The following is a 25,027-nucleotide window of genomic DNA, read 5'->3' as shown; positions in this document are numbered from 1 at the left end:
TGAATGCGAGGAGGTAATTTGTATATGTGAATGCAAGGAGGTAATTCTAGAGGAGTACAACAGAAGGTCATATGCAGATCTGAGATTGTGATTGGGTTGGTATCTGAAAACTAGTGAGGAGGTGTACAGAGATTGTGGAGATTTTTGTATGTTAGTAGGTTAGGGTGTTGAAGAGTTTGAACTGGATCCTCTGGGCAATTGGTAGCCAATGAAGAGCTTGACAGAGAGGAGCAGAAAAGGAAGAGCAACAAGAAAGATGAATGAGACAAGCAGCTGAGTTCAGTGCGGATTGGAACAGTGCCAGTCTGTTAGTTGGTAGTCCACAAAGTAGTATGTTACAAAAGTCCAGACAAGATATTATAAGAGCATGTAATAACATTTTAGTTGTGTCTTAAAGGGACTCCGAGCAGTGCAGAAACTATGGGAAGATGCATATCATTTTAAAGCTCTCTTTCTCCTCTTTCCAATGATATATAAACCGTCACCCTACGCCTTTTAGCTTTCGCTATTTTCGCGATTGAAATTGCCGCTGCGGCGATTTCGATCGCGAAAATAGAGAAAACGAAAAGGTGTAGGGCGACGATTTAGGTGTCGTCAGAAAGAGGAGAAAGAGAGCTTTAAAATGATATCCATCTTTGCATAGTTACATTGTATTACACAGGGCGACTTTTTCTCAAAGTCAGCAGCTCCATTCAGCAGAAAAAGTCGCCCTGTGTAATACAATGTAACTATGGAAAGATGGATATCATTTTAAAGCGCTCTTTCTCCTCTTTCTGAGGACACCTAAATCGTCGCTCTACGCCTTTTAGTTTTCTCTATTTTCGTGGCAATTTCAATCGTGAAAATAGCGAAAACTAAAAGGTGTAGGGTGGCGATTTATATATCATTGGAAAGAGGAGAAAGAGAGCTTTAAAATGATATGCATCTTTCCATAGTTTCTGCACTGCTCGGAGTCCCTTTAAGTGAGAAAAGGTTGGATGCAAGATTTGTTTTTGAGTTGGAGATGACAGGAGCTGGTTAGGGAGTGAATGTGAGGAATAAAAGAAAGAGAAGTCAAATATTACTCCTAAGCACTGTGCTTTGGGAACTAAAGTTATGGGAGTGTTATTAACATTTATTGTTATTTCAGGCAGAGTGGTGGACAGAAATGGTTTAAAAATGATTAATTCTGTTTTACTCATGTTAAAGTTTTAAGAAGGGAGAGGACATGAAGGAGGATATAGCCGACAAGCAGTCAGGAACACGTGTGAGAAGGGAGTTAAGGTCTGGGGCCAAGAGGTACAGTTATGTATCGTCTGCTTATAAGTGGTATTGAAACCCAAATTAGTTTATTAAGTTGCCAAGACCGTGCATATAGATGGAAAAGAGGAGGGGACTGAGGACAGAGCCTTGAGGTACCCCCACAGACAAAGGATGAAGAGAAGAGATCTGATCTGAGTAAGAGACCGTTAAGGACCGTGAAGAGAGATTGTGGAAATGGGAGGATATTAGGGATGGAAAATAGGACTGTCTTGCCACAAAGAGTGCATTTCTACAGTTGTTCAAGGCGTTTTTTATATGACATGAAGTGCTCACTTGTGTTACTTTTCCTCTAACACCGCTCAGCTACTCTAGAGCATCCTTTCAGCTGGTTTAGTAGCTTTGGTCAGCCAGGGTTGACGACTGACATGATAAGGGCGGACATTGGTAAGAGGGGCAAAGTCATCCATAATGTTTGTGATGGAGCTGTTGTAGTGTGTAGCAACTGAATCTGGGTCAGTGAAGGATTGTGTTAAGAGAGGTGCCAGGGCATCAGAGACAGATGTCTAGGTTGTGATATTTTTTGTGATTATGTAAGCGTGCTTGTGCCAGGGCCAGGGTAGTAGGAAAACAGGAGGAAAGAGAGATGTTTAGTAAGTTATGGTGGTGGTGGTGGTGGGGGGGGGAATCATTAGTAAAATCAGACCACTGAGACAAGCCATAGGAGGAAGTGAATGACATGAGTTTGGTGGGGACAGAATTATTGGTATCAGTAGGAATGTTAAAATCACCCATGATGATGGTAGGGATTTCAGAGGACAGGAGCTGGAGAAGCCAGGCAGAGAAATTATCTAAAAAAAACAGAAGCATGGCCTGGAGGTCGGTAAATAACTGCAATTTGGAGGTTAGAGGGAGAGCATAGTTGGACTGCATGGACTTTAAAGGATGGCAGGGCCAGGGAGAGAGAAGCAATAGGAGTGAATGGTTTGAAGGAGCATATATCAGAAAGAAAAATGCCCACACCACCAAGATGTTTATTCCCACTTGCAGGAGTGTGACTAAAGTAGAAGCCCCCATAGGAGAGGGCAGCAGGTGAGACTGTGTCAGAAGGAGTCAGTCAAGTTTCAGTGATCCCAAAGGATGTGAATGCCTTGGAAGTAAAAAGATCATTGATGAAGGGCAATTAGTTGCAGACTGAGCGTGCATTCCAGAGGGCAGCCGAGATAGGAGGGGGAGTAGAGGGAAGAAGGGGAATACTGTTGAATTGGTGGATGCGATTTGTTGATAACAGGGGGGAGTGAGCGTCCAGGGTTAGGTGAAATGTCTCCTGCAGCAAGGAGGAGGAGGCAAAGAGAGCGAAGCAGAGGGTGATACACACACACACAGCATGAGAAGTAAAACCAGGTTGTTCTCAGCTTCTCATGTGAAGGAAGCTGTGGAGTGGATAAGAGTGAGGGTGAAATGTACAGCATATTGCTGACAGCGGGAGGATGTAGTGTGTTTAGAGACTTGAGGATGGCTGGTGAAAGCAGGCAGATGGTAAACACCAGACAACATTTTTTTTGCAACTAACCAGGCATGCAGAGTCTTGTGTCAGTTCCTTCTGGTTTATTTCTGATCTAATTCTGGTCTTTGTATTTTCATTGGACTTAGGGCTCAGATACACCATACGTGCTTTTCTGAGCCCTTTCTGGCCTCCAGAGTTTTCTGAGAGCTTTTTAAAAAACGCTCCCATTGACCTAAATTAAAATCACAGTAAAATCACAATCACTGCAAAATTGCGCGATTTTACCACGATCACGGTTTTACCGCGATTTTAATGTAAGTCAATGGGAGCGTTTTTTTAAAAGCTCTCAGAAAGCTCTGGATGCCAAAAAGCACTCAGAAAAGTGATTACAGTGTGTCTGAGCCCTTAGATGCACTTTGAGTTCAGATGCTCCAAACTGATCAGTGGTCAAAAATGACCTCCTATCCTAGCTATAGCTATATGCAAACAGGCTGCCAGAATCTTAATTAGAGACTGAATGCAGGTGAGATTGTTAAATGGGAGTCTCAGCCTCGTAGGCAGGATTTAAAAGAGACTATTTAAAACTGCAATAATAGAAAGTAATCTGAACTCTGTATCTCTTGTACAGATCTGGGGATGAACAGCTGAAGGAGGAAATCCATATAGGAAAAGGTAAAAACAAGCCAGTTGTGCGATGCTCACAAAACTAAATTAGAGGAGGAAGGGTAAGGTGGCACAAGATGCATTGCCTGGGACATCAAAATTGCCAAAAATGGCCCTGACGTCATGTACTGTATGTATAGCCTAGCATTTCATATAAAATACACAATATTAAGCTTAATGTATGAAATGTGTTGTCGCCCATGGTAATGGTCATTTACAGTTCTGTTTTACATGGAATCGGATTGGTTGCTACAGCAAGTAAAGTCACTCATTAGACCACTTTCATACACAAGGAAAATTGCAAAAAATACTATATCAAAAGTGGCTGAAAGGTTTACTAAGGTTACTTTAATTTCCTCTCATTTCTTTAATTTTCTCCTTGGAGCTGTGGTAGGAAGTGCCCTAATGAGTTCTTATCAGCAACTGTCAGTTGACTGCTGGAGAGATCTTCCAATGTAACCTTTCATACAGTAAACACAGAGGCTTAACCCTTTTAGTTCTATCTGCAGAAGTGAAACCAAGTAAAACTCCATGGTTATTTTTAGGATTTCTATAAAATGGAATGAAGATTTTTTTTTTCCATAAAGGTTATCATGCTGTGGTTATCATGCTGTGGCTTACAGCACAGTGGAAGTTTTGAGCTTGGTCCCACTTTAAGTCCATCAATTTTACAATTCATGATACTTACTAATAGCCGTCCATGGCTACCGACGAAGGTTGTAGAAGAGGAGAGATATCGTCAAGGTGAGATAGGATGTTGATCATTTCTGACCGAATCATTATGGTGTCACGCCACAGTGTGGTGCTTAATAACAACTGATGATTGGTCCCTGTGGAAAATAATGTGGGTAGGTTAGTACAAAATATTATAGAACCCATACAAAACAAGCAAACCATTTTTAGAAGCTGCTTATTATCATTTAAAGTGTACCCGAGGCAATATGTGAAATGATGAGATAAAAATGTGTATGTACAGTACTAAACATATTAATAAACAGGCTGTTTTACTTGTTTTATTTTGCTGCCTGAAAGAGTTAATTTTTAAGGATGAAAGTGACAGCTTCTGTCTTGTCAGCACCTTGTCAGGAATATAATGAACATCACTGATAAGCAAATTACAGCCATAAAAGTTTTCCTGGCAGAATACATTTTTTTTACATATTTCTGAGAGCAGAGGGAGAGATAAAAGGGTCAATATAGTTCATGTATTTTCATTTAGGGACACTTAATAGACTGTGCAGAGACAACAAAACATTCAATCCACTTTCTAAATGTTTCAATATAAAATAAAATCCTGGGATGTCTAAAAAAGTCATTTTTAGGAGTAGAAGGATAAATACAATCGTTTACCTCACCCGTTTATTTTCTCCTCGGGTTCACTTTAAATCACTAAGTCTTCAAGGGTGGCCTACATGCTAGGTCCAGGGCTGCATAATCAGCAGGACTGTAACGCCTGTGATACACTGGCAGATTGCCCCCTGACATGTCCAACAGATAGATCCCTCTCTGATTGAAATCTGATAAGAGAGGGGTCTTTGCTGATACACACGACACAACAGCTTTTTAACAGATTTCAGCACAAATCTATAAAAAAAATCTATAGAACTGCCGCTCCTCTGGAGCAAGTGATGGGGCCCCACAGGTCTTCCTCCAGCTAATACTGCTTCTAGGTACTCACTACTCACCTGTCCACCTGGCGTCCTCCCTCATATGTCCTTCTATCATCTGCTGGAGCCAGTGCACAGGGCATACAGGTGAGTGGTGAGCTTGCTCCACTGAAGCTAATACTCTGTAGGAGCACCGCAGGAGCAGTATTAACTGGGGTAAGACCCGGTTCCCCTGAGCTGGACACTCAATAAGAAAATAAGCACATTATTTATTTGTTTATAAAAATTGCATCCTTCAAAAGTTATTTGCTGTAAATGTTTTTAATATTCTCCAAACTGTCTGTTCAGCCAGCTCTCCACCTAATTACCTAGGAATAATGCTCATGTAGTCACAGATAATAGAATAACTGGGTCCATACTTAAAGAAAACCTGAACTGAAAATTAAAAGTCAAAATAGGCATACACAGTCATACTTACCTCCCATGTAGTCTTCTCCTCAGTGTCTTTCTCCTCTCCCGTGTCCTGTTTTTTCACTGTGATCAAGGGAATTTTCCATCCTCCATTTTAAAAAGGGCCATTACCCATAACAGCTTTCTGGTCAGCACACAGTTAAACTGTAACATCGCCCACTTGAGCCATAGGGAAACATGGACATTACCTGGTACATCAGTTTTCCTCTCAGCTATAACTGACAGCAACTGATATTTTACTGACAGCAACTGATATATTTCAGATCTGACAAAATATTGTCAGAACTGGAAGGGATTATTGTCAGAAGAAAATGGTGAGCTTCTGAGAGGAACTGATGTCAAGGTAACTATGGAATGCTCATTTGAAGTTACCTCGTTTGTTTATTTTAAATATTTTTACTCAGTACAGGTTCTCTTTAACTATGAGCCACAGAAACAAAAAAGTGGTCAGGATTGTGTGAAGGAGATTCCTTATTATGGATAACTCAGGAAATTTGAGTAACTGCACTAAAGTCCCTTTTCCACTTGCCTCGTTGCGATTCGATTTTCGCCTTGCTTGCACTTTGCAGATTGCAATGGCACCACGGTTAACATGCGAATTGGGGTGCTCTTTTTCCACTGGTGCAATTCGTTTTTTACTAAAGCTCAATCGATCGCTGTCCTGCTGCATTTTTGCTGTTTTGTATAGCAATCATGCGGCTATGCGATTTTCCCACAATTTGGAAATTCAAATTATTCTCCTGCCTGGATTTTTTTTTCTCCTGTCAGAATGAGCAAATGCACAGCAAAATTGTGGTAGTGGAAAACAGAACAGCGATTGTGTTTCTTAGTTCAAAACGGCTCTAAGGGTTGTTTAGAAATTTGCTACAATACAGAACTGTTGCAGGGGCTGAACAGTATATTTAACCTGTGTTCCCTTCAAACACTCATGAGGGTCAAATAACACACATACATGCATGCGTAGTGTCTTGAAGTCGGTGGCATGGCATATCAGCATATTGCATTTTATTGTTTACTACCTGAAGAACCATCGTTGCCCAGGTATGTATTTGGTGGTTGTTTGGTGGTTGTTGGGTCCAACTGCTTTTTCTAACCTTGACACACAGTCGCTCAATGACCAAGTTTGTGAGCTTTGGGGTCCTTGGCATCATTAATGTGAGAATGGAAGCAGTTTATTAATCAAACAAATCTGATTGGCTGTTTATTGCTCCACCCCCTTTTGAGAATTTGAACACCTAGTCAACCAATGTATCAAGTTTGAGGCCTCTGCCATTAACAGTGAAAGATTGGCAGCAATTTAAATATTCCCCTTTATAATCAATAAAGGGATTTTGATTGGCTATTGTAGGCTCAACTCACTTTCCTGAATATTAATACCAGTCAACCAGTGACCAAATGTGCCAAGTTTAAAAACCGTGAATGGCTGCAGTTTACATTTTCCCATTAAAAATCAATTGCTCAAGTTTGATTGGCTGTTTTATGCTCCACCCGCCTTCCCTGAATTTTTCACCTCGGTCATTAAGTAACCAATTGTACCAAGTTTGGGGACTCTAGTTTTATTACTGTGAAAGTGGCAGCCTTTTATTTTTTTCCCATTGACATTAATTGGTGAAATCTGATTGGCTGTTTGTGGTTTTGCCAAGACGTGCAGGGGAGGGCACAAGACCCCCCAGAACATATTTTCCCAGGTAGTAAGGGATCTGTATACAAAGTATTTCGAGTGATGGCGGCACGTGCACACACACACAATTTTATATATATACAGTAGATCAACTTGTGGTGCATGCTACACAGTAGTGTGTACACCATCTCTCTGGGTGCCCCGCGCATGTGCCATTCCATATTACCTGATTGGACCAATCAAATTGCATGGCCAGACTAATTAGATTGGACCAATTAAATATCACAATTGGACCAATCAGATTGGACCAATGAAATTGCACAACTGGGCCAATTAGATAAGATCAACTGAATTGTACAATTGTTTTCATCAGATTGGATCAATTACATTGCACAACTGGATCGATCATATCAAACACATCGCACAATAGACCATTTGATTGGTCCAATCTGATCCAATCCTGCAGTCCGATGGGTCCTATCTGATTAAAACCCAGTCACTCTGTGACCGATTGTGCCAAGTGTGAAGACCTTAACAGTCTATGAAGGGCTGTAATTTAAAATGTTCCCATTTAAGGCCTCGTTCACATTAGGTAATGCGTAGGGCCATGCGTTTGGGACACAAGTGCATCCGAATCGATCGCACACCATCCGCGTTGCCGTACGTTGGGCTGCTGATCCCATTCATTACAATGAATAAGATCAGCGATGCAATTTGGCAAAAATGCATGCAGCAGTGCGATAGCGCATTGCACTGCTGTGGGAGCGCGCATAGTCTGAACGTCAGAAGTGCTCTCTATGCACTTCTGATGTTCATGGTGATCGCATACTATACCCGCTGTCGAAATGCGCATGGCAGCGCGTATAGTGTGAACGAGGCCAAAGGGCTCGATCACACTATAGGAGCTTTTCTAAGCACTTTGTGATTTTAAAAGCTCTTGCTAATGTTATCCTATGTGTGTGTTCTCACTTGAGCAACGTGATTTTGTAAAAATCCCCCATAGCATTGCATTAGCAAGAGCTTTTAAAATCTCTACAGTTTAAAAAGCTCTTGTAGTGGGAATCAAGAGAAACTCTGACCAATTTAACTTTATCCCAATCGGTAGCTGATACCCCCTTTTATATGAGAAATCTATTCCTTTTCACAAACAGACCATCAGGGGATGCTGTATGATATTGTGGTGAAACCCCTCCCATGAGAAACTCTGAGGACCGTAGTACTCCTGGCAGTTTCCTGTCTGTGAACCTTGTTGCATTATGGGAAATCACTGTTTACAGCTGTTTCCAACTGCCAAAACAGCATGCAGCCGCTACATCACCTGCCAACAGTAAAAATGTCACCATGTAATAAATGTCAGAATGCAAATCAGGGATTTAAAAGATTTTACAATGGGCAAACACTGACTAAATCACTTATACATAATTATTGTAAAAATGAAGCACTTTTTATTACATTATTTTCACTGGAGTTCCTCTTTAAAATGAATGGATGGAATTTGATCGGCTGTTGTAGGCTCTGCCCAATTTCTCAGAATTTTAACCCCAATTACCTAGTTATCCATGCAGTACCTTCATACCTGAAGGTGCTGAGTGGAAGGAAGTTCTGTTCTAGTTAAACATTCAATCCTCCTCACCTCTTCCTTCATATTGCTGTGGTGCCATAGCAATGGCTGACATGTCACTCAGAAATGGACCCGGACTGCGCAACTGCCACTGCCCAAACACGCAGTCAGTCACTGTGACGTTAGCATGTTCAGGCTAGTGGCAGCCACATAGTTCAGTTCCATTTCTGATTGACACATTGGCAGTTGCCACGGCAACACATCACTATGAGGTAGGAGGTAGAGAGGAGTAGTATTATAACCAGAACAGAACTTGCGGTATCTTCCGGTATAAAGGTACTACTAGACAAGTAGGTAATTGTTATGTTTATATATTTATAAATTTAAAAAAAAGTGGAGGTGGGAACTATGTTAAACTACTTCGCAATAGGTACAACAGTTTCTGAAGTCCAGTTTCATCCCACTTTAAGAGAGGATACATGAGGTGACATGCGACATGATGAGATAGACGTGTATGTACAATGCCAAGCACATAAATAACTATGCTATGTTCCTTTTTTCCTTCTCTGCCTGAAAGAGTTAAAAATCAGGTATGCAAGTCCCAGTTTCTGTCCAGGCCGGGTCGGACTATAGCGTATCCCTCATTGATAAGGAATTACAGCCATAAAACACTTTCCTGGCAGAAATGGTTTGTAAAAGCAGGAAAGAGATAAAATTGGTCAATAGGTCATAGATTTTAGCTCTGGCATACTTCAACGCATGTGTCATTGAGCAGAGACAATGAAACAGTTAAAACTTAAAAAGTAGATTTAAAAATAAAATAAAACTGTGGGATATCTTAAAAAGTCATTTTCAGGAGGAAGAGTATACTGTATTATTTGGAAATAAAGGTGTATTTTTTCTATGTTTTTTTTTTGTTTTCTCATTGTATCCTAGCAATCATTGCAAGCCCTTATTTGCAAAGACAACAGTAATATACCTTTATCTATGTATCTATATATATAAAATCGGATGTATGTACCTGTATGTATATGTGTATGTATGTGTGTGTGTATGTATGTATGTGCAGCGATCACTTGAAAACTCCTTCACCGATTTGAGCGAAACTTGGTATACAGAACCCTTACTACCTGGAATGATATGTTCTGGGGGTCTAGCGTCCCCCCTGCACACTTGGGCAGAGCTACAAACAGCAAATCAAATTTCACCCATTCATGTTAATGAAAAAAATGTGAAAGGCTGCCATTCTCACAGTAATCAAGCCAGAGTCTCCACACTTGGCCCACTTGATCACTTGGTGACCGAGGTTACAAATACAGGAAAAGTGGGCGGAGCATAAAACAGCCAGTCAAACTTCAGCCATTCATTTTCAATGGGAAAATGTATACTGCAGTCATTCTTACACTGTTAATCACAGGGTTTTCAAACTTGGCACACTTGGTCAGAAAAGTGGGTGGAGTCTACAACAGCCAATCAAAATGCACCTATTGATTTTCAAGGAGAATATTTAAATTGCTGCCATTCTTACACTGTTAATGGCATAGGCTTCAAACTTGCTACAGTCGGTCATTGGGTGATTGAGATCCAAATTCACTAAAGGGGCGGGCCATAAACAAATTTCACTGGGAAAATATAATATGCAGCCATTCTTACACTGTTAATGGCAGGGTTCTCAAACTTTGCACAGTTGGTTACTGGGTGACTGGAATTAATATTCAGGAAAATGGGTGGAGACTACAACAGCTAATCAAAATTCACCTGTTGGGAAATATTTAAATTGTTGCCATTCTTACACTGTTAATAGTAGATATCTCAAACCTGGTACAGTCGGTCACTGGTTAACTGGGGTTCAAATTCAGAAAGAGGGCGGAGTCACAAACAGACAATCAGATTTGTTGAATTTCAATGGAAATATACAAATGATTGATACCAGGGACCCCAAAGCTCATAAACATGGTCATTGAGTGACTGTACAGTATGTCAAGGTTAGAAAAAGTGGGTGGCACCAACAACTAAATTTTTTACATAGGAAAATATAGACTGCAACCATTCTTACACCGTTATTGGCAGGGTTCCCAAACTTGACACAGTTGGCCTCTTGGTGACTGGAATTAATATACAGAAATGTGGGTTGAGCCTACAACAGCCAATCAAAATTCACCTAGTGATTTGTAAGAGCTGCGTAATATGTTGGCGCTTTATAAATACAATAAATACATAAATAAATAAGAGGAATATTTACATTGCTACCATTCTTACACTGTTAATGGCAGAGGCCTCAAATCTGGTACAGTCAGTCACTGGGAGACTAAGGTTTAAATTCTAATAAGTGGGGCAGGTGGGCCACAAACAGCCTATCAGATTTGTTTAATTTCAATGGGAAAATGCAACTTATTGATGCAAAGGACCCCAAAACTCATAAACTTAGTCATTGTGTGACTGTATGTCAAGTTTAGAAATAGTGGGCGGCACCAAAAACAACTAACTTTTACATTGGAAAATATAAACTGCAGCCGTTCTCAAACTTGACACAGTTGGTCACTGGGTGACTGGGATTAATATTCAGAAAAGTGGGTGGAGCCTACAACAGCCAATTAAAATTCACCTATTGATTTTAAAGGGGAATATTTAAACTGCTGCCATTCTTACACTCAAACCTGCTACAGTCGGTCATTAAGTGACTAAAGTTCAAATTCACTAAAGGGGCCGAGCCACAAACAGCCAATCAGATTTCTTTTCTGGATAAACTGCTTCCATTCACACAATTTTGATGCCAGGAACCCGAAAGCTCACAAACTTGGTCATTGAGTGACTGTGTGTCAAGGTTAGAAAAAGTGGGTGGAGTCAAAACAGATTTTCCTGGGAAATGTAAACTGCAGCCCTTCTTCACTGTTAATGGCAAGGTTCTCAAACTTTGCACAGTTGGTTACTGTGTGACTGGAGTTAATATTCAGAAAAGAGGGTGGAACCTTCAACAGCCAATCAAAATTCACCTGTTGATTTTCAAGGGGAATATAAAATTGCTGCCATTCTTGCACTGTTAATGGCACAAGCCTCAAACCTGGTACAGTTGGTTATTGGGTCACTAGGGTTCAAATTCAGAAATGGACCCACAAACAGCCAATCAGATTTGTTTAATCTCCCTGGTAAAATACAAATTATTGATGCTAAGGCCCAAATCTCCAATTTTCGCAAAAAGTTCGGTTCGCGCGAACTTCCACGAACCGCAATAGACTTCAACGGGGAGACGAACTTTGAAAACTAGAAAAAATTATGCTGGCCACAAAAGTGATGGAAAAGATGTTTCAAGGGGTCTAACACCTGGCAGAGGGCATGGCGGAGTGGGATACATGCCAAAAGTCCCGGGGAAAAATCTGGATTTGAAGCAAAGCAGCGTTTTAAGGGCAGAAATCACATTGAATGCTAAATTGCAGGCCTAAAGTGCTTTAAAACATCTTGCATGTGTATACATCAATCAGGGAGTGTAATTAGAGTACTGCTTCACACTGACACACCAAACTCACTGTGTAACGCACCGCAAACAGCTGTTTGCGTAGTGACGGGCGTGTTGGACTGGTGCGCACCATGGCGAGAGTGCAGGCCGTGGCGGTTTTCAAGCCCATATGGTCACCGGGCTGTGGTAGCTCAATGATAGAACAACAGTGACTGTCTAGCTGATCAAATTTGGTCTGTCCACAATGAAGCAACAACCTTATTATCTTTGGTGTGCCACCCCCGAGACACTCATATAGCCGACGGTCATTGCTTCATTGTGATACGCAAGCCCCTTCACCACGGCAAGGTAATGATCACGTTCGGGCCATCTCTTGTGTGTCCAGGCTACAAGAAGTGGGCAGAGCCAAAAACAAATTTCACTGGGAAACTATAAACTGCAGCCATTCTTACACTGTTAAGGGCAGGGTTCTCAAACTTTGCCCAGATGGCCACTGGGTGACTGAGATTAATATTCAGGGAAGTGGGTGGAGCATTTAATAGCCAATCAAAATTCACCTGTTTATTTTCAAGGGGAATATTTAAATTGCTGCCATTTTTACACTGTTAACAGCAGATGCCTCAAACCTGTTACAGTTGGTCATTGGGTGACTGGGGTTCAGCCAATCAGATTTGTTTAATTTCGATGGGAATATACAAATTATTGATGCCAAAGACCCCAAAGTTCCAAAACTTGGTCATTGAGTGTTTGTGTGTTAGGGTTAGAAAAAGTGGGCAGAGCCAACAGCAGCCAAATACATACCCGGGCAATGCCGGGTCATCAGCTAGTGACATATATATGTTTAAAAAGCTGAGTCCCTAACATAACAATTTATGTATTCTGTTATAAATTCTGTCACTTTGTAATTTCTTTTGATTCAGTTTATCCCAGTTTGTCACTAAAATTAATTCACAAGACATAGGCCTCAACATTAATATACCCTAAAATCTATTCTAGAACTTATTGCGTTTAAAATAATACCACATATCTCTCATCTAGCAGGCCATTTACTCCAAAGTAGGAGTGGCCGGGAATGACGATTTTTGATTATGGATTCTGCAGATTTCCATTGAAATCCTATACCGAATTCCCGATTTCTGTGAAAAGATTTTTCTGTTTGTCATTTTTGTTAATACATTTATATAATTTAAAAGTTATTTTGCAGAATCCGTTATAGTTTGTAGATGCCAGCTATTTTATATACATCCTTGATACATTACCGAATTCTCTGATTGGCCAATTACTTCTGAGTCTGAAGCATTGGACCAATCACAAGCTGTAGAATGTTTTCATATTCCAAAATGAAATTCCATATTCTCTCATTGGTCCAATGCTGCCAAATATTTCCAAGTCCAGTGACTGGCCTAAAATGTTTTGGCCAATCACAACACTCAAAATTCGAAATACTCTGTAGTATTGGACCAATCAGAGAATGTGGTAGGCTACCACAAAAATCGGAGTACCACAGAATTTGTGTGGTCAATCACAAGACTCGGATACTACCAAGTTTTACAGAATCTAGTATTTCCATGGTTTTCCGATTTTCATAGAAAAATTCTACAGCCTGTGATTGGTTTAATGCATTCATGCTCTGAGATTTGGCTAAAATTTCTGATTTGCAGGAATGCGGTATTTTTGAGGAATACTGATTTCCGATTACTGCTGCGGTAAGCCCACTTCCAATCAGAAACTCAGAAATCCCTACTCCGAAGTTTGCATGTGGCTTTTTAGCGCCATACTTTGCTTGCATAGCCCCAGAAGAGTCAGGACAGCATAAGAAGGCACCATTACAGAAAGCTAACAACCAGGGATATTCAAAAAGTGGATATTTTGTAAGCTACCGACTGTAGTGGTGTAGTTTATCATAACTGCTTGAGGACCATAGGCTTACACTCCCCTAGTGACCAGGCTATTTTTTTTTTACAATTTAGTGCTCTGCAGATTTAAAAGCTTGCTGCAGAGCCATACTACTGAGAACACAAATGAACCCCCCCCTTTCTGCCCACCAACAGAGCCTTCTGTTGGTGGGCTTTGATCGCTGCTGGGATGTTCATTTATTTAATACAATCCCCTATTTTTTTATTTATTTTTTCTCCCCCCCCCGACAGCCAATGACATTGATCAGCTCTCATAGGCATCAGCCTTTGAGAGCCAATTGCGCTGTGAGCCTCTCCAGGGGACAGCCGAATGACACGGCTGTCCCCAGTACAGTGCTGCTGTAGATCACAGCACTGTACAATGTAAATAGATGGCGGTTTTGCCATCTAACAGTCTCCTAGCGGCGATCGTCACTCAAGAGAGATTCGCGCGCATTGGCGTGCACAATCTCCTGTAAAACCCTGTCCCAGGACTTGATGCTTTTCGGCGATATGCAGTCCTGGGGCTGCCACCTTCCTGACGCCTATTGGCATTAGGCGGTTGGGAAGGGGTTAAACTCCCAAGTTTGATCATAATTTTTAACATGACATTTTATTTAATGATGAATTGCGTTTGTCCCTACCTATTTTTTATGTTCAAGCTATAAGACACATGGACATTTATTTTCACCTCATTATGATTAAAATGAGGTCACATATATGTCGTTTGAAAGGACAAACTGGGTGCACAGCAATCCATTATTCTCAAGGTGTACCTATGGCTTTTTTGCAGTTCATTCAGATAGGGACTGGTTAGTGTTAGGAGCAGGTGGTGGGTGTTTAGGGTTACAAGTACTTGAGGGGTGGTTAGGGTTAGGCATAGTTAGCGGAGGGTTCAGGAGAAAGTTAGGGTATGGTGGATGAAAGTAGAATATCGGTTAAATTATCATTATTCTACTATAGTGGATAATTAAATTAGCAATATTCTATTACTGTTATTTTGTGCCTATCACCGTAATTTTTGCTCCTATTTTCCTCGCTGCACTATTATAGATACGCCCTATCTATGCTTAATACTAACTCTCCCATATCTCTTCCTAACCCTAGCTACTCCTTACACTAATCTATACCTGACAATAATAGGCCCCGCCATAACCGCCTATGTAAAACACAGCTAATAGTGACTATAACAGTAAATTTGGGTGCTGGAGTCACCCGATAAAACAAAGGGTGCCAGGACTGCCAACCATAGAGGCTGTGGCTATAAACAGCAGGTGTGATGGTTCCCGCTATTTTTATATTTATAAACGCTATATTGTTTTTATAGTGGACGGTCCTGTCAGCCACTATTGTATGGGGCAACTCAACCACTTCAGCCTTCAGTGTTTTTTCACCTTATGCATCCGAGGTATTTTCACATTTCAGTGCATTCATTCACTAATAACGTTATCACTACTCATTACATCTAAATGATCTATATCATGCCACCAATTAGGCTTTTGGGAAGTGGTATTGGTTTTCAGTAATTACTTTATTTTCTATGCATTTTAAAGGGAAAAATGAGGGAAAAAATGAAAAAATACACTTTTTCTCCAATCCAATCCCCTATAGTTTTAAAATAAACAATGCTATTCTAGATAAAACACACACATTTCATTTGCCTATTTGTCCTGGAAATTCCAACATTAAAATGATATCCCTAGTGCAATGTATGGGGATAATATATTATTTGGAAGTAAAGGTGTATTTTTTCTATGTTGTGTTTTCTGTTTTCTCATTTTACCCTAGCAATGATTGCAATCCCTTATTTGCAAAAAAAAAAAAAAAAACACATTAATATACCCTCATGACATACATATTTTAAAAACTCAGTCACCGAGGTAACTACGTACAGTACAGACCAAAAGTTTGGACACACCTTCTCATTCAGAGTTTTCTTTATTTTCATGATTATGAACATTGTAGATTCACACTGAAGGCATCCAAACTATGAATTAACACATGTGGAAGTATAGTACATAAGCAAAAAGTGTGAAACAACTGAAAATAGGTCATATTCTAGGTTCTTCAAAGTAGCCACCTTTTGCTTTGATTACTGCTTTGCACACTCTTGACAGGCAATCTCTTGATGAGCTGCAAGAGGTAGTCACCTGAAATGGTTTTCACTTCACAGGTGTGCCCTGTCAGGTTTAATAAAGGAGATTTATTGCCTTATAATTGGGGTTGGGACCAAAAATCTCAAATTTGGACTCATCAGACCTAAGCACAGATTTCCACTGGTCTAATGGACATTCCTTGTGTTCTTTATCCCAAACAAGTCTCTTCTGCTTGTTGTCAGAAGACTAGCAACAAGCAGAAGAGTCTTGTTTGGGCTAAAGAACACAAGGAATGCCCATTAGACCAGTCCATAAGACCAGTGGAAATCTGTGCTTAGGTCTGATGAGTCCAAAATTTAGATTTTTGATCCCAACCCGATTTATAAGGCAAGAAACCCCCTTTATTAAACATGACAGGGCACACCTGTGAAGTGAAAACCATTTCAGGTGACTACCTCTTGGAGCTCATCAAGAGATTGCCTGTCAAGAGTGTGCAAAGCAGTAATCAAAGCAAAAGGTAGCTACTTTGAAGAACCTAGAAGATGACATATTTTCAGTTGTTCAACACTTTTTGGTTATGTACTATACTTCCACATGTGTTAATTCATAGTTTGGATGCCTTCAGTGGGAATCTACAATGTTCATAATCATGAAAATAAAGAAAACTATGAATGAGAAGGTGTGTCCAAACTTTTGGTCTGTACTGTATGTATTCTATTTTAAATTCTGTCACTTTGTTTTCTTTTTACAAGCTTTTTATTTTGGTACAGAACATAGGAAAATAAAAATAGTATTGCTTTTAACTCCATTTGTCAGTAAAAATGATTCACATGACCTAGGCCTTCAGCTCTCCAACACACCAAATTCTATTCTCTCACTTCTCGCGGTTAAAATGATATCATACATACATAATCACATAGCTTTTTGGGCACACAGCAGACTGTTAACCACGGACAGCACCAATTGATTTTTCAAAGCCATTTTTTGCAGCAAAAGTAATACAGCCATTTTTTATTAGCAAAGTTCATGGAGCATCTCAACAGTCAAGGAAAGCCATAAATGTCACCATTCAGAAAACTAGAGACCCAGGCCTACCCAGATATATATATTTTGTAACATTTGGACTGATGCGGTTTTGATGAAATTGCACCAAAACTTTGAAAATGGTATTTCTTTACAGTTTTTTCCACTTTGGTACTTAAAAAAAAAAAATCCCATGACATAGATCTAAGCTCTCAAAGACCCCAAATTCTATTCTCTCACTTGTCACGGTTTAAATGATACCCTACATACATGATCACATAGCTTTTTGGGCACACAGCAGACTGTTAACCACGAGCAGCACCAATTGATTTTTCAAAGCCATTTTTTGCAGCAAAAGTAATACAGTCATTCTTTCTTAGCAAAGCCCACGGAGCGTCTGCACAGTCAAGGAAAGCTATAAATGTCGCCATTCAGAAAATGAAAGACCCAGGCCTACCCAGATATACATATTTTGTAACATTTGGACTGATGCGGTTTTGTTGAAATTGCACTAAAACTTTGAAAATGGTATTTATTTACAGTTGTTTTCACTTTGGCACTAACAAAAATTCACATGACAGATCTAAGCTTTCAGGACCAGAACAAACATATTGAAACTCACCCTCAGAGGTCTAGCAGGCAGCAAATTCCGAAGTAGCAGAGTAGTGGAATCAGTCCTAAAGTACTAATTGCATTGTATTATTTGTTATGACCTCTTGCTTGTCTTGACCATTCTCCTGTCTTCTGATTCTGTGCCTCAGCCTATCTGATATCGTTGCTGACCTTAGCCTGAATGCACTCTGATCTTGCCTCCTGTCTTTGTACGCCTCTGTCTGTTTGTTGCCGAACCTGCTAGTCTGACTATCCTACCCTCACCAGCAGATCTAGTCACTGGTGAGGGGTTCTCCGTATTCTGTACGCCCGCTCCTCGGGTGGCAGATACTCCAGTAGGGTCTGAATCACCCGCTCATCGGATGATCAGTAGTTCCAGCTGTACCCTTTATCTACCCGCTCCTCGGGTAAGAGTCTACTGCAGTAGGGTCTGAATCACCCACGCCTAGGGTGATCAGCTACTCCTGTATAGTTGTGGTCGCCCACTCCTCGGGTGATCACTGTCTGTGTTGTATTATAGCATCTGCTCGTCAGATTACTGACAGCTGCAGTACAGTCTTAATCACTGGCTTTCCCGGTGATAAGTAACTGTAGCTCAGCCGTGATCACCTGCCCCCCAGGTGATCTCCTGCTGCAGTACTGTCTTAATCACTCTCTCCTAGAGTGATCAGAACACTTAGTCTTAATGTTCATCACCCACTCCTCGGGTGAACTGTATCTCTGTCCTTCTGCACCTCCAGCTTGCGGGAGTGCAGATTCCAGTGTTCAAAGGGATAACTTACTCTACCAGCTCCTCTGGAGAAGTGGGTATCACTATATACGTTACTGTTGCACCAAACACATTACATACATCTGGTTCCTTGGTGTCGCTATATCAGCATTATTGGTGATTCTGCAGATCACCACATAATCAGGTATAGCATCTGTATTATTGGTGATACTGCAGATCACCAATAATCAGAAAATCTGTTCTTGCTGACACTAATCGTTACAGCGAGCGTGTTTCAGCTCATTTTTGCACGTTTTTGTATGCATTTCTATGCGTATTTCCCCCTGAATAATGGGAGGGCTGGGCAGGATTTCAATATGTGTACAAAACTACAAGTAGAATTATGCATAAAAAAAGACACAATACCTTGATTTACCACAGCTGATTCACCAGCAGCGTGCACAGTCGATTGAAACAGTACCGTTGAAATCCAGCGGTGTAAATACTATGCCGCTTCCGAGACAAGTGGCCACAACTGCGGCGAAGGATTTACTTATCTCGAGGCAATTAAGCAGTATCTTTTGAATTTTCAACTTTCCTGTCATGTGAGTCCTGTGCGGTGCATGTCCAGATTTTGCCGCAAAATTAACCACTTTACCCCCCGCGGTACGGATTTCTCCGTCCCTTTTTTTCCCCCTAAAAAACAAGGGACGGAGAAATCCGTACCTTCCGCGCTACCGCCGATGTCCGTGCTCCCGCCGCTCATGCGCTTGCTCCCGCCGCTCGTGCACGCCGCCGCCCGCTCGCCCGGAGATCAATCTCTTGATGAGCTGCAAGAGGTAGTCACCTGAAATGGTTTTCACTTCACAGGTGTGCCCTGTCAGGTTTAATAAAGGAGATTTATTGCCTTATAATTGGGGTTGGGACCAAAAATCTCAAATTTGGACTCATCAGACCTAAGCACAGATTTCCACTGGTCTAATGGACATTCCTTGTGTTCTTTATCCCAAACAAGTCTCTTCTGCTTGTTGTCAGAAGACTAGCAACAAGCAGAAGAGTCTTGTTTGGGCTAAAGAACACAAGGAATGCCCATTAGACCAGTCCATAAGACCAGTGGAAATCTGTGCTTAGGTCTGATGAGTCCAAAATTTAGATTTTTGATCCCAACCCGATTTATAAGGCAAGAAACCCCCTTTATTAAACATGACAGGGCACACCTGTGAAGTGAAAACCATTTCAGGTGACTACCTCTTGGAGCTCATCAAGAGATTGCCTGTCAAGAGTGTGCAAAGCAGTAATCAAAGCAAAAGGTAGCTACTTTGAAGAACCTAGAAGATGACATATTTTCAGTTGTTCAACACTTTTTGGTTATGTACTATACTTCCACATGTGTTAATTCATAGTTTGGATGCCTTCAGTGGGAATCTACAATGTTCATAATCATGAAAATAAAGAAAACTATGAATGAGAAGGTGTGTCCAAACTTTTGGTCTGTACTGTATGTATTCTATTTTAAATTCTGTCACTTTGTTTTCTTTTTACAAGCTTTTTATTTTGGTACAGAACATAGGAAAATAAAAATAGTATTGCTTTTAACTCCATTTGTCAGTAAAAATGATTCACATGACCTAGGCCTTCAGCTCTCCAACACACCAAATTCTATTCTCTCACTTCTCGCGGTTAAAATGATATCATACATACATAATCACATAGCTTTTTGGGCACACAGCAGACTGTTAACCACGGACAGCACCAATTGATTTTTCAAAGCCATTTTTTGCAGCAAAAGTAATACAGCCATTTTTTATTAGCAAAGTTCATGGAGCATCTCAACAGTCAAGGAAAGCCATAAATGTCACCATTCAGAAAACTAGAGACCCAGGCCTACCCAGATATATATATTTTGTAACATTTGGACTGATGCGGTTTTGATGAAATTGCACCAAAACTTTGAAAATGGTATTTCTTTACAGTTTTTTCCACTTTGGTACTTAAAAAAAAAAAATCCCATGACATAGATCTAAGCTCTCAAAGACCCCAAATTCTATTCTCTCACTTGTCACGGTTTAAATGATACCCTACATACATGATCACATAGCTTTTTGGGCACACAGCAGACTGTTAACCACGAGCAGCACCAATTGATTTTTCAAAGCCATTTTTTGCAGCAAAAGTAATACAGTCATTCTTTCTTAGCAAAGCCCACGGAGCGTCTGCACAGTCAAGGAAAGCTATAAATGTCGCCATTCAGAAAATGAAAGACCCAGGCCTACCCAGATATACATATTTTGTAACATTTGGACTGATGCGGTTTTGTTGAAATTGCACTAAAACTTTGAAAATGGTATTTATTTACAGTTGTTTTCACTTTGGCACTAACAAAAATTCACATGACAGATCTAAGCTTTCAGGACCAGAACAAACATATTGAAACTCACCCTCAGAGGTCTAGCAGGCAGCAAATTCCGAAGTAGCAGAGTAGTGGAATCAGTCCTAAAGTACTAATTGCATTGTATTATTTGTTATGACCTCTTGCTTGTCTTGACCATTCTCCTGTCTTCTGATTCTGTGCCTCAGCCTATCTGATATCGTTGCTGACCTTAGCCTGAATGCACTCTGATCTTGCCTCCTGTCTTTGTACGCCTCTGTCTGTTTGTTGCCGAACCTGCTAGTCTGACTATCCTACCCTCACCAGCAGATCTAGTCACTGGTGAGGGGTTCTCCGTATTCTGTACGCCCGCTCCTCGGGTGGCAGATACTCCAGTAGGGTCTGAATCACCCGCTCATCGGATGATCAGTAGTTCCAGCTGTACCCTTTATCTACCCGCTCCTCGGGTAAGAGTCTACTGCAGTAGGGCCTGAATCACCCACGCCTAGGGTGATCAGCTACTCCTGTATAGTTGTGGTCGCCCACTCCTCGGGTGATCACTGTCTGTGTTGTATTATAGCATCTGCTCGTCAGATTACTGACAGCTGCAGTACAGTCTTAATCACTGGCTTTCCCGGTGATAAGTAACTGTAGCTCAGCCGTGATCACCTGCCCCCCAGGTGATCTCCTGCTGCAGTACTGTCTTAATCACTCTCTCCTAGAGTGATCAGAACACTTAGTCTTAATGTTCATCACCCACTCCTCGGGTGAACTGTATCTCTGTCCTTCTGCACCTCCAGCTTGCGGGAGTGCAGATTCCAGTGTTCAAAGGGATAACTTACTCTACCAGCTCCTCTGGAGAAGTGGGTATCACTATATACGTTACTGTTGCACCAAACACATTACATACATCTGGTTCCTTGGTGTCGCTATATCAGCATTATTGGTGATTCTGCAGATCACCACATAATCAGGTATAGCATCTGTATTATTGGTGATACTGCAGATCACCAATAATCAGAAAATCTGTTCTTGCTGACACTAATCGTTACAGCGAGCGTGTTTCAGCTCATTTTTGCACGTTTTTGTATGCATTTCTATGCGTATTTCCCCCTGAATAATGGGAGGGCTGGGCAGGATTTCAATATGTGTACAAAACTACAAGTAGAATTATGCATAAAAAAAGACACAATACCTTGATTTACCACAGCTGATTCACCAGCAGCGTGCACAGTCGATTGAAACAGTACCGTTGAAATCCAGCGGTGTAAATACTATGCCGCTTCCGAGACAAGTGGCCACAACTGCGGCGAAGGATTTACTTATCTCGAGGCAATTAAGCAGTATCTTTTGAATTTTCAACTTTCCTGTCATGTGAGTCCTGTGCGGTGCATGTCCAGATTTTGCCGCAAAATTAACCACTTTACCCCCCGCGGTACGGATTTCTCCGTCCCTTTTTTTCCCCCTAAAAAACAAGGGACGGAGAAATCCGTACCTTCCGCGCTACCGCCGCTGTCCGTGCTCCCGCCGCTCATGCGCTTGCTCCCGCCGCTCGTGCACGCCGCCGCCCGCTCGCCCGGAGATCAATGAACGGGAAAATCCATTTCCGTTCGTTGATCTAAGCCCCCGCAATGATCTGCTGCTTCATTGAGAAACAGCGTGATCATTGTGATTGTCCCAGCCTCGTACTGCTTCCTGTAAGCATCCTTCCGGACGCTTACAGGTTGCATGTAAAAAGACTCACAGACTCACTGTAAACAGACTCACAAATTGTAAAACTACACCCTAAAGCATTTTACATATACAAATACATTAGTATACACAATAAATTAACTCATTACCTCCCACACTCCCCAATTTTTTTTTTTTAATTAAAAAAAAAATACAATAAAAAAAAACATAAATCGTTACCTTAGGGACTGAACTTTTTAAATATTTATGTCAAGAGGGTATAACACTGTTACTTTATAAACCATGGGCTTGTAATTAGGGATGGACGCAAAACTGAAAAAAATGCACATTTATTTCCAAATAAAATATTGGCGCCAAACATTGTGATAGGGACATAATTTAAACAGTTTTATAACCGGGACAAATGGGCAAATACATTTCATGGGTTTTAATTACAGTAGTGTGCATTATTTAAAAACTATAATGGCTGAAATCTGAAAAATAATATTTTTTTCCCACATTTTTTCCTATTTTCCCATTAAAACACATTTAGAATAAAATAATTTTTGGCATAATGTCCCACCTAAAGAAAGCCTAATTGGTGGCGAAAAAAACAAGATATAGTTAATTTCATTACGATAAGTAATAATAAAGTTATAGACGAATTAATGGAAGGAGCGCTGAAAGGTGAAAATTGCTCTGGTGTTCAAGGGGTAAAACCCCTCAGTGGTGAAGTGGTTAATAAACCTGTATGAGTCTGCATTTGCATTTTTGCTCTCGCTTGTATGCACATGAAGCACTCACTTTCAAGAAGAAAAAAACGAATGCGGGCACTGCTGTGGTAACTAGTGGCGTAATGCTGACGTAAGGCCCAGTTATCAGCCTTTCATATATCAGACCCTTAACCTCAAGTTCACTGCGATAAGCTTATTTTAACCATTTATGCCACGCGGACGTGAGCTTCACGTCCCCAGCAGCAGCTGATACAGCCGCAGGGACGCGCTAGTCACGTCCCTGGAGTTTGGGGGGGGGGGGGGTTGCACGCGATCATGCGGGCAGATGCTCACGATCGTGATGTTGCCGGCAACAGGGGGGATTGGCTGCAGGGGACAAAAGTCACCTGTGCCAATCCGTACGTGTCCACCGAGAATAAACACTGTTCTTGTTCAAAGACAGTGTTTATTCTTAGATAGAGCCGACGTGCTTCCTTCTGCCGACGATTTCCGCCGCTTTCCACCGCCCAATCGTTACACTAATGAATGAGAACAAAGTTCCCATTCATTAATCTCCCCACAGGACACCCGTGATGCAGGCTTCCATTGAAGCCTGCATCACTTCCCTAGGAACAATGGAGCAACACATTGTTTGCTACATAGAATTTTGCTCAGCGGGGACATCTTGTGGCCAAATAGTAAAATTACATCTACTGACTTTAGGGAATAAAAAAAATTTGTATGTCGAGAGGCCATATTATTATAAATGTATGGGCTAAAAATTAGCGATGGATGTAAAACTGAAAAAATGTACCTTTATTTCCAAATAAAATATTGTCACCATACATTATACTAGGGATATAATTTTACCATTGCAATAACCGTGACAAATGGGCAAATAAAATGTGTGGATTTTAATTACGGTAGCATGTGGTATTTTAAAACTATAATGGTCGAAAACTAAGAAATAATGATTTTTTCCATTTTTTTCTTAATTATTTCCGTTAAAATGCATTTAGAATAAAATAATTCTTAGCATAACGTACCACCCAAAGAAAGCCTAATTGATGGTGGAAAAAACAAGGTATAGATCATTTCTTTGTGATAAGTAGTGATAAAGTTATTGGGGGATGAAAGGGAGGAGCGCTGAAACGGGAAAATTCCTCTCGGTTATAAGATGAAAAATACCCATGGGCTGAAATGGTTAAAAAAAGTGGGCGGAGCCAGCAACAGCCAAAGGGAAAAAATTAATTGCTGCTAAAATCAGTCAGAAAGTATTGTGACATAAAAATTTGGGCAGGTGTGACGCAGTTACTGCGTCGTCCCCAGGGTGTTTGAGTCAACGTCCCAGCTCCCACCATGGACATTAACCCACGTCCAGGTTGCCCATGCCAGCTCCCTGCTGGTCCAGGAGTCGAACTCACAATGTTCCGCTTGGTAGACAAACACAGTCCCCCTTCGCTACCACACCTGCCCAATGTTAATCGGTGCAAATAATCCTTTTAACATGGAAACGCTATTCATCCCACAGTTTCAAGAGTTTTAGGAGGGCATGTGTGAAATTTTGCACACTTCTTCGGCCCATAGCAGTGTAGGTTGCTTGTGCTCTGTTAAGCGATCTTACCCTCGGTGCCCCTAGGGTGGCCCCCCCAAAAACCCCATTTTTCCCCATAGACTTTCATTGGAAAATGTTAAACTTTTGCCAATCAGACAGATGTGAAGGTAAACTCACCAAACTTGGGTCACTTAGTCATGGGGTTGACGTAACATTTCTGTCACATTTTGGGGACTGCAAGAGTGGGCGGAGCCACAAACAA

The 25,027-nt window shown here is 41.0% G+C and overlaps 1 protein-coding gene across 5 annotated transcripts in view; it reads right to left on the bottom strand.

Moving 5' to 3' along the window:
- The window catches only part of LOC137550832 (uncharacterized), a 154,151-nt gene that overhangs the window by 44,325 nt on the left and 84,799 nt on the right, over positions 1 to 25,027 (bottom strand). For 2 of the 5 annotated variants that reach the window (XM_068271295.1, XM_068271296.1), the window contains exons 1-2: positions 6,440 to 6,642; positions 4,098 to 4,239 (exon numbers count right to left, since the gene is read on the bottom strand). In XM_068271295.1, the coding sequence (XP_068127396.1) occupies positions 4,098 to 4,239; positions 6,440 to 6,638 (341 nt within the window). In that variant the 5' untranslated portion in view covers positions 6,639 to 6,642. Of the gene's footprint in view, positions 1 to 4,097; positions 4,240 to 5,494; positions 5,697 to 6,439; positions 6,643 to 25,027 lie in introns of those variants that run through there. The other 3 variants (XM_068271299.1, XM_068271297.1, XM_068271300.1) reach the window with 3 other exon arrangements.

The sequence above is a fragment of the Hyperolius riggenbachi genome, chromosome 1 (genome assembly GCF_040937935.1).
Source record: "Hyperolius riggenbachi isolate aHypRig1 chromosome 1, aHypRig1.pri, whole genome shotgun sequence".
Lineage (NCBI taxonomy): Eukaryota > Metazoa > Chordata > Amphibia > Anura > Hyperoliidae > Hyperolius > Hyperolius riggenbachi.
This window is presented reverse-complemented; position numbering and strand designations above follow the sequence as displayed.